The sequence below is a fragment of the Gadus morhua genome, chromosome 21 (genome assembly GCF_902167405.1).
Source record: "Gadus morhua chromosome 21, gadMor3.0, whole genome shotgun sequence".
NCBI classification, from domain to species: domain Eukaryota; kingdom Metazoa; phylum Chordata; class Actinopteri; order Gadiformes; family Gadidae; genus Gadus; species Gadus morhua.
This window is the reverse complement of record NC_044068.1, coordinates 7,165,038-7,175,037: the sequence shown is the minus strand read 5'-3', so window position 1 is coordinate 7,175,037 and position 10,000 is coordinate 7,165,038. Positions and strand designations below refer to the sequence as shown.

The window sequence follows — 10,000 nt, the reverse complement described above, 5'->3', positions numbered from 1 at the left end:
AGAGGTAAAGAGAGTGCAGGAGGGAGATGGATCTGGGGAGGGAGGGCACGAGAGGGGTGGAGGGAGATAAAAAAGAGAGAGAAAAGAGAGAGCGAGAAAGGAGCCCGAGATGAATAGCACGCGAGCCCATGAGAGGGATAGCATGCGCTATCGGGGCCAGGCCGAGGCATTTGACAGGCCAGGAATCTGGGGGACCCACAACAATAGCACCTTTGTAGTGCCCCCGGGCACTCTGCGGGGCTCCCCCTACCACAGGGTTACTTCGATAGCAGAGCTCTGCTCTAATCTCTGTGTGTGCGCGCGTGTCTGCTGCTGCGACTCCATTAGCTCAACCTGGAGATGAAAGTTGTTGTTTTCTACTCTGGGTCTTTCGCGATTTGGGGTTTCACTCTGCCTGACTTTTCTATCTTCTCCTTGCTGTTGTTTTCTTCTTTTACCTTTCCTCACCTGTCCCCACTCCTGTTGGATATCTCTTTTACTCTCTCTCTCTCTCTCTCTCTCTCTCTCTCTCGCTCTGTCTCTGTCACTGTCTCTCTCTTTGTCTCTCTCTCTGTCGCTCTCTCGCACTCGCTCTGTCTCTGTCTCGCTCGGTCTCTCTCTCTCTGTCGATCTATCACACTCGCTCTATCTCTTTCTCTGTCTCTCTCTCGCGCTCTTTCTCTCTCGGCATGCAGGTGGTGTGGAGGAAGCTGGGCGATGCCGCCGGATCAAAGCCGTCTGTCCGACAGCAGCTCTCTGGGAATCAGTTCAAAGGGCCTCTGTAGCATGGCAACCACAAAGAGCGTCCTGTGTTCAAACTGAATCCACTTCGTATTACCTGCCTACACTTCCCATCATGCCGTGCTCCTTACTGCCTACCGTACCCAGTACCTGCCACTTTTTCGTCAATACACAAGACTGGATCGAGATAGGTTCCCCTCAAACTTCAGAGTGGGACTTGTAGTCTCCACCCTCTCCAGTGGTACAACCCTATTATGTGTAAAAATGTTTTTTTATTAGGCCTCATAAAAGTGTTGACAACTGGCAGCTAGTTTCACTTCTTTGCCACTTTCTTTGTTTCACTTTCGGCTTTGGTTTTATTGTACGTTATTTTGTACCTCTCATAAACACACAAAAACGTGGGTCACATAAAACATTATCTGTGACCCGTTTTTTTATTTTCACTTTATAATCCTTGACATTCACACATGTACCAGTTCGAGCTGTCTGGTAATGCTGACGTGGTGTCAAGCCAACAAGAATTTAGGACGCTAATGGTCCAACCCAGTCTCATGGAAATACGTGACACTGTCACGTCACGTCATTTAGTCTATTCATTCGTGATCTGGGACACGTATTTTTCAATTTTTTCATGCCAAAAGCACCAAAAAAATGGCAAGATTTTTTTTTAATTACGTGTCCCAGATCACGAATGTATAGATTAAAAGACGTGACAGTGTCACGTAATTCCGTGAGAATGGGTTGAATGGTCCGAACACTTTAGAAGCGAGACATTCGTGTTAAGGCAATATATAGACCCCATACCAGCTACCCTAGCTCCCTTTGAAATTAGCTCCTTCACTCCTTATTGCGCCATGAGTGCTATTAGCATTAGCCTCTCAAGTTGTTAACCAAGTGAGTCCCCAGTGTGATCTTGCACCTTCTGCTCGTTACGCAGGTCTATTCAAACGACAGTAGCCTATATGGAGCACTGTTAACGTGTGTATAATATGTACAAATCTATAGCACTACTTGGTTGATATTGATAATATCTAGTTGATTTTTAGTTCATATCGTTTTTGTTCTTTTTGTATGTATCCTTGTGTGGCCATGTGATCAAATATTATATAGACCTGTCGTTTGCCAAACCAGACGACTGGATTATGAACAGGGTTTTTGATTTGAATGAACCTTTTCACAGTTCCTTTTGTTTTTTTGGCTGAAAATGTGTAAAGATATTTTTTTTATTAAATCACCTCAATCAGTATACACTCGACAATCACGCTCTCAGGTTTGGGGGTCTTTTCCCTTGCCCATCTGTGTGTCTGTGTGTGTCTGTGTCTGCGTGTGCGTGTGCGTGCCTCCAAACGCGAGCTAATGGAGTTAAGACTTGCTCTTCTGAAATTGTAGTATGCTTGATAATCTTGTTTTTCCCCCCCAATTATCGGACCCTACTTCTGACACAATTAGAATCTGCTGAAGACATTTGCTACATCATCATCCTAGGCCGTCACACAAAGGTGATTGAAAATTAATTTTTTGATAATCTCATAGCACCCTGAGATACAATGGAGAGTCAACTATTGACATCCAACTATCCAAACCGAAAATGTTTTGCGTACACCTTGTTTTGTGGATTCAGCAGATGTGTTTGAGCAGGGCATGCTTTTGATTTAATTTTATTCCATTTTTGGTTCATACTGTAAGATTGATTAAGTCTACCCTTAGATGTCACTTTTAACAGGAATTTCTCCTTGATGTCAGAATGAACAAGCACTGTTAGCCAATATGTTTATGTTAAGTCTATGATTTGCGATTCAATTGGAAAAGTGACCTCTGTTTTGGCCTCTATGTCCTACAGCTCAGGATCTTCCATTTCCAGTTTTTAGTTGTACGAAGTGTAGTTAAGGGTGCTTTCCGTTCTTATATCTCAAACCATTGGTCTGCAAAAATCTTCATTTCTTTTATGTAATTTTCTACCCATTTGAAGCCATGATACAGTTGTAGACCTACATTCTGTTTGATCTGTAACCTGCCACTTGTTTTATGCATGGTGTTCTGAATTGGAATTATTCTTTTTTATTTAATGTCTGTCGTTTTTCATGCAGATGTGCAAAACCATGACACAGAAGTTATAGAATATACCATGTAAATGTCGATTTCTGTAGCAAAGGCATGATTTATGAAACACACCAATATCAGGTATTGGCGGCTATAAATAAAATAAATACACACGACTTTTAGCGGTGAAAGTGAGAAAATCTATTCATTTTAAAAGCTTTGCTGTGAATCGGGGACAGCGCGACCGATTCAACTTGAGTAAGACTGCCCCCTGGTGGAAATGTACAATACAACTATTTAGCTATTCTCTCCCTGGTCAAGGGCTTGGGAAGCTGGGATTGGCGTCCGCCTATTATTCACCGCGGGTCGACAAATACACAAATGGGAGCCATTACAAGCGGTTTGAAAGTTCTATGCCATTTCTTTTGTTTCAGTGATACATCTAGGTGGTCACATCCAGTTGTGTTGATGATTTCATCCAACAGCTCAGACAAACTAACAACTGTCAAACATTTAATCTAAAAAAGTATATCCAATGTTCAAAATGGTTGGGGAAAAAAATCGGAAAACCTTTTGGAAAATGCATCTATTATTTACCAAGTTCCATGTGGGAGATGAACTGGGAGGGGCTCGTTAGCTAAAGTTCTCAGCGGCGAAGGCACATCTGGATAGAAATTCTAGATTTCAGATAAAAACAAACAGCGCTTGGGCCATCCAGTTTTAGGCATGGATGATTTAATGACAGCTTCAAGTTTGGTTACTCATATAGCACTGTCCCCTGCAGCTCAACTCAAACCATGGAAAGCATCCCGACATGTCTATAATAATGGATTGAAATGAATACGTCTAATAGCTTATCTTCCTCTGCAGAAAGCACACGTTTAGCTGTATGAAGAACAAAAAAGAAAATCACTGCTATAAGGTGGAATGTTGAAAGCAAAAAAAAAAAAAAAACTCAAATACATTTCACGTTCGATAACATAAAAGTCGAGTCTGAAAAAGTCAAAAGAAAGAAATGCGCAGGGAACTAGTAAAAAACTTTTATTTAAAACCTAATCTGAGATGGGTTGAAACAATAATGCTGAAACACTCAAACGGGGGCGCGAAACAATTTCTCCTTTGTAAGTATAGCCATTTCTACGTCTTCCATTCAAAACAATATGCACCGCCAATAGTACGGCAACGGGTTTACAGTCTTACAAACCGAGTGTGTCCGTCACATATTATGGCTTTATCTCATAAAAAATAAATCGTAAGCAAAAATAATTCCCACTGCGCATTGGGATGCCAGCCGAGTGGGGGGGGGGGGGGGTCCGTTATGAAATTCTGGAACATTTCAGCTGCCATGCTTTAAGGTCCCTAACGGGTTTGGTGCAGTTGGACCCTGTCTCTGTCACGTCTGTTGTACCCTCTCTCTCCCCTGGTCCTCTCTCTCTCCCCTGGTCCTCTCTCTCCCTCCCCTGCTCCTCTCTCCCCCCTGCTACTTTCTCTCTCTCCCATGCTCCTCTCTCTCCCCCCTTTCTTCCCTCTCTCTCTCTCCGTCTGTCTCTCTCTCTTTTCTCTCTCTCTGTGTCTCTCTCGCTCTCTCATCTCAACCAGCCGTGGTTCATGGGCATGCCGCCGGGCTGTCCCGGCAGAGGTGGGGGGTGGTACCCTGGGATCCCCAGCGGAGGCGGAGCATACTCGTGACCGGGGGGCGGGGCATACTCATGACCCGGGGGCGGGGCGTATTCGTGCCCCGGCGGGGCGTACTCGTGTCCCGGGAGCTGGGCGTACTCCAGTCCCTGGTGCTGGGCGTACTCCAGTCCCTGGTGGGGGGCGTAGTCGTGACCCTGGAGGGGGGGGTAGTCGTGACCGGGGGGGGGCGGGTACTCGTGGCCCAGGGGCATCCGGGGCGGCGGGGGCGGGTAGCTGTGGTTGTAGCCGGGCGGGGGGAAGGCCGGCGGCATGGAGGGGGGGTAGGAGGTGGGGGGAGGGGGGGGTCCCGGCGGGGGGGCGTTGGGCGGCGGGTAGGCGTGGTAGGGGGGCATGGGGTGTCCGTAGGCGGGGGGCATGGGCGGGGCGTAGGCGGGCGCCTCCGTCTTCATCAGGGACTGCAGGCTCTGGAAGCCCTCGCCCGACATGTAGGAGCTGGTGGTGGACATGATGTAGTTGGAGGGGGGCGGGGGCGGCGGGCGGTGGGGGAGGGGGGGCGGGACGGCCGGGGGAGGCGGGGCCTCCTCGGGGACCGGCTCGGGCTCGGTGGGCGGGGCCGGGGCCGGGCGCTCTGCGGAGCAAAGAGAGGCGAGGGCGGAGGCGTTAGGGGGCCGCGGGGTTACACTGAGAGCCGCGTCGACGCGCAGAGGGCGGCGAAGGCTGGAGGGGCACTCACCTGGGGGGGGCTGGGAGGTGGGCAGGGGGGGCTGGGGGGGCTGGGGGCTCTCCAGGCGAGGGATCTTTAGGCCAACAGGTTCTGCGAGGGGGGAAAACGTTAGGATGACCTGACACGAGACCGACCTTGATGGAATCAAAAAGGTTGACGAATGACATTGTAAACATCCTTTTAAATAAAGTTATGCTGAACTATACTCATACATGAAGTAACATTAAAAGTTCGGTTTAAGCTTAGATTTGACATTTAGCCCAACCGGTCGGGTTTATTGGGATAGTTGGAAACGGTTTACATTCACACACACACATCTAACCAGCAACGGGGGGCCTAACAACACCCAATTTAATTCAAATTCATAATAAAATACATATCAATGATCAAATAATTTACTTAAAAAAAAGTAATTGCACTTTCCCTGCCTCTCAAGATCACAAGATTTGGGATTTATATTATATTTGAACCAGGTTGGGAGCTCAAGCAAGCTGCAGATCACCCATGGCCAAAGGGGGCAGTAATGAGTGATATCGGATTACTACACATAGTACCCTAAAGCAATAGATCTTACCTGGAGCTTTGGGTTCATCTTTTGGGGACACCTGAGAAACACAATAAAGGTAAGAAAGAGTAAAAAAAGAATTAAAGACCAACCCAAGTGGTCCAACTCTTAGTGAAGTCATTCAAACAGGAGTTGAGGGGGCAGAAGCTGGACTTACGTGGGGCCGTTTGAGTGGGAGGGCGGGACTGGCGCCCTGGGGCGAGGTCTTCTTGGGCTGTGGGGGCAGTGGTGGGTTGGCCCCGGGCGGGGGTGCCTGCGGGGCTGGGGGAGCCAGGGAGGGGGGCTGGGGCTGGGGGTGGGCGCGCTCCTTCTCCTGGATCTGCTGGGGGATGGGCTTGTTGCCTTGCGAGTACAGGTCCAGGATCTGGTGGCAGATGTCTGGTAGATGGGGGGGGGGGGGGAGGGGTGAAGGGGTCACACGTGTTCATACAATGTGGGACGCAACAAATATAAAAGATACAAAAAAAAAAAAAATGGCCCCCCAAAGAGATTTGGGAGATTGCATAAAAGGCACGTACATTAAAAAAAAATAAGCCAGGTTTAGCCAGGTTCCAGCGGTTACACAGGTACTAGCTGTTAGCCGGGTACTAGCTGTAGCCTGGTGCTAGTGTTCAGCCAGTGCTAGCTGTTAGCTGGGTAATAGCTGTTGGACGGGTGCTAGCGGTTAGCCGGGAGCTAGCAGTGAGCCGGGAGCTAGCAGTGAGCCGGGAGCTAGCTGTGAGCCGGGAGCTAGCCGTGAGCCGGGAGCTAGCCGTGAGCCGGGAGCTAGCTGTTAGCCGGGTGCTTCTGTACTTCCAATACCTTCCAGCAGCTCCACGGGCACGTCCTGGACGAACTGCTCCCACCAGCGGCGCGACGACTGCTTCGAGACCCAGCCCTGGAGGTCGAACTTGGAGAGGCGGCCTGCCAGGTACATGACGGCCACGGCGATGATCTCGGGCTCCCACTGGACCGACAGCATGGTGCACAGGCTGGAGGGGGAGGCGTTAACAGCCATATTATGAAGCCATTAGCCCAGACAGTGTGGGCCCAATCTTATCCTTTTGCATTTGTTGAAGACATGACGGAAACGTCAGTCGTATGGGAAGAGGCCTTAAGCTGCTTAACGAGCGAGTCAAACTACATCACTCTCAAAAACTACATTTAGGTGAATTAGAGGGGATGGCTAAATGGAAAGATAAAAGTGCTATTCAGCTAATATCTGTGATGTCAAATTCTGAGGTTAAAAAGAGGTTCTCTAGACTGATCGGTATGGACTCACCTGTCGTTGACAAAGGTCCATGCCATCTGCAGCACTTTGCACACCTTACTTTTGTCCCCTTCAATGACAAAAAAAAATCGATATGAAATTGATATGTTTGTAGGTTTTCAATTTATTTGCCGTCTCTTCTGTTTGTACTTTTTATATTTATTTATTGGGGACTACGGATGCAAATTAGCAGCTCTGCTATAATCCGGCATGTTTACAAAGATCTTTAAAACTCAATGTTCATTAATGTGCACTGTCCCTGTTCAAAAATAAAGCATTTATTATTATTATTATTATTATTATTATTATTAAATGAAACAGCAGCAATATAAAAAAAATCTATCAAATCAACTCTATCTTTTTTATATTCTCACATAATGGAAAAATGTTTCTCCTTCACCTTTGAGCTGCTTGACGTAGCGAAGCAGGAACATGTAGGGGTGCTCCACCTGCAGGTCAAACTTGATGGTCTGCAGAAGGATCCTCTCAAGCACCATCACCTCCTCCTGTCACCAAATACACACACACAGTCAGCCAGCCAGTCAGCCAGCCAGCCAGCCAGTCCCATCCTAGGAAAACACTCATCAGCAGTTGCCCCCCTCAACAGTTTTTCTCCATCATCAAGTCATGATTCATAATCCAGGCCCAGTGCTCCCTCACAGCGATGTGTGATCACACCTATGTGCTTGAGTTGAGCTCTAACGGTCTTGTTTGTGGTCGAGTGAGACATGTTAACAGAAAACACTGCACCTTGGGGTCATCTCCAAACTGGGCGAACTGCACGTCGTTGAGCAGGCTGCGGGCCGTCTTGATGATGTCCTTACACTTCTTGGGCGTCTCCTCCACCTTCCCGGCCAGGAAAAGGCAGCAGCCACCCGTTACCTAAAGAGCGGCAGACGTCACGGTGACAAGGGATAAACAATTGATATACAATTGAGGCTATTTCTCCGAAGAACAATAACGCGGAAATTATGTCCCACCACAAGAGTGTGCAGTTTAGTGTTGTGGTTTGGAATTTATCCAAGCTGGATGACAAATGAGGAAGTAAGCCAAGCTTAATAAGGCAAAAGTGGCTAACCCGATATCCGCTTTGAAAATATCAGGTTGGTTTATAAAAGTAATGCTTGATAAAACTGGAGTTTCCTTTCTCTTATTGACCCGATCCATACAGTATCAGATCAATAACAGGAAACTATGCCTCCATAAATCTACCCTTCTCCTCTGGTCTGATTTCAATTTCTTCTGCCGAGTATTTGGGTTTGTCAGAATATGGTGGAATGGGTCAGCCAAATGTACCTCTGTCATTAAACTCGTCAGTGTCCGAGTCAGACATTGTGTAATTAGGGAATTGCGGAATTCTCCATACAGCTATGATAGCTGCTAAACACTAATTTGGAGTAGAAGGGATGCCAATGGCTCCCCAGCTGCCTAATTTCGTAACACCGTCCGGAGCACACGTGAGAGGAAGTTGGATGGGTTGAACAAAAACCGAGGCTGATTTACATCTCAACACAGCGGATGTCAACAACAAACCAGCCAAATCCTTTAAGGAACTGGAGTTTATCCACCCTCCTAATCCTGTCCTCAGACTCTGTTGCTCCAGATACATAAAGTTGAGCCTGTTTATAATCTCATATTTTCTATTAATTCCACTACTCGACATGTAGATTAGACGACCAATCAAAGTACTAGTCTATGTTAAATTATTCAGGGTGCATTGGTTGTGAAAACAAGATTTGATTTAACATCTGAGGTTAATTAGTGATAATCTACCATTGATTGTGTGGTTATTTGTAGCTGGTAGAATAGGAGAGATATGTTACTTAATTCATTGCAATCACTGTCGCCAATATTTCTGCTCACAGGACGATTTGTTATAGTGAAACTCATTATTTGATTTTTTTGATATGATTGATCGCCCAAACCAAATTCAACCCACAATAAATGCCCAGATTATTTAAAAGTATATGGAACTGCAGAACTGAAAAGAAGTTACACACAACCTAACAAGGAAATTCAAGCTTTTAAGTGTCAGTTGAACTCACGTATCGGGGGAATTGTTTGAAGGAGTGGAACATGTAGAAGCGATGAAAGTAGATGATGCCTGTTGCCAGCGTATCATAATGTCTGAACATATCGTTGAGGATTTTCACATGACACGCAAATACAGGGTTCAGGTTGTTTAGGTTGGTCAGAAATATCATAAGGAAAGTTCTGACCAACTGCTGTGAACGGTTTGCTATAAACAACATGATCTAGTAGAAACCAATCTGAAACTAAAATGATGCATTTATATTTCATCACGAGCGAATGGGCGTATTTCAGACATTATAGATATGTTAAAAAAAGAATGACCTCACATTGTGGCAAAATATATAGACTCAATCGTATGTTTTGCCTAATCTCAATCCACAACAAGGATACAGGCCAAGTCGGGTTCCCACGTCGAATATAAAGCGGGCGCCTTCCCTCCGGTAGCGGGCCTCAATGCCGCAATCAAGACCCTCCGACTGGGAGGGCGTATGGGCCAGGTCCTTCTTGTCCCAGTACCAACAAGGTTTGATGTGGTCCAGAAACGCTTGGCCCGTGATGGACGCCATAGTGTCCTTGGACTCCTTCATGAGCAGAGGGGAGGAAGCAGATGAAGGCTCTGCTGCACTGGACTATGATGGAGAAATGTATTGTTGTACTGTACTTGGTATTTAAAACGTCAACTATCTGGACTGCCTGTACTTAATACTTCTTAGTCGGTGAAGTCGGTCAAAAGAGAAGGCTTGTTAAACGGTTAACTGATAGTATAACGGTTTTACATTATACTGGCATTGACATGTGATTGCCCATTTACATTAAAATGTGCATGTGACATCCATTTCCATGTGCATGTTCAATGTCTATACTAAGAGTTCATAGTTCAACAGGGTGTGTTGTGTGCTGCATGATCACCTGGACTTAAAAAAAATACTCAACGTTGAAGATAAGGTAAACAAAACAAGAATGGCAAAGATTCTTGACTTTGTACAAGCCATTAGTTTCATGAATGACTAAAGAACAACAAGTTGGCTAC

The 10,000-nt window shown here is 46.4% G+C and overlaps 2 protein-coding genes across 3 annotated transcripts in view; one reads left to right on the top strand and one right to left on the bottom strand.

Annotated features, from left to right (window-relative positions):
• The window catches only part of ccdc85cb (coiled-coil domain containing 85C, b), a 40,882-nt gene extending 37,935 nt beyond the window's left edge, over window positions 1–2,947 (top strand). For both annotated transcript variants that reach the window (XM_030344455.1, XM_030344454.1), the window contains one exon: window positions 675–2,947. In XM_030344455.1, coding sequence (XP_030200315.1) covers window positions 675–764 — 90 coding nt within the window. In that variant the 3' untranslated portion in view covers window positions 765–2,947. The remainder of the gene's footprint in view (window positions 1–674) is intronic.
• Window positions 2,948–3,465: 518 nt separating this feature from the next.
• ccnk (cyclin K) overlaps window positions 3,466–10,000 on the bottom strand; it is a 6,954-nt gene continuing 419 nt past the window's right edge. The window contains exons 2-11 of the mRNA XM_030344450.1: window positions 9,361–9,551; window positions 8,982–9,063; window positions 7,687–7,818; window positions 7,337–7,442; window positions 6,949–7,006; window positions 6,489–6,658; window positions 5,845–6,065; window positions 5,697–5,727; window positions 5,132–5,212; window positions 3,466–5,026 (exon numbers count right to left, since the gene is read on the bottom strand). Of these exons, the coding sequence (XP_030200310.1) occupies window positions 4,347–5,026; window positions 5,132–5,212; window positions 5,697–5,727; window positions 5,845–6,065; window positions 6,489–6,658; window positions 6,949–7,006; window positions 7,337–7,442; window positions 7,687–7,818; window positions 8,982–9,063; window positions 9,361–9,551 (1,752 nt within the window). The 3' untranslated portion in view covers window positions 3,466–4,346. The remainder of the gene's footprint in view (window positions 5,027–5,131; window positions 5,213–5,696; window positions 5,728–5,844; window positions 6,066–6,488; window positions 6,659–6,948; window positions 7,007–7,336; window positions 7,443–7,686; window positions 7,819–8,981; window positions 9,064–9,360; window positions 9,552–10,000) is intronic.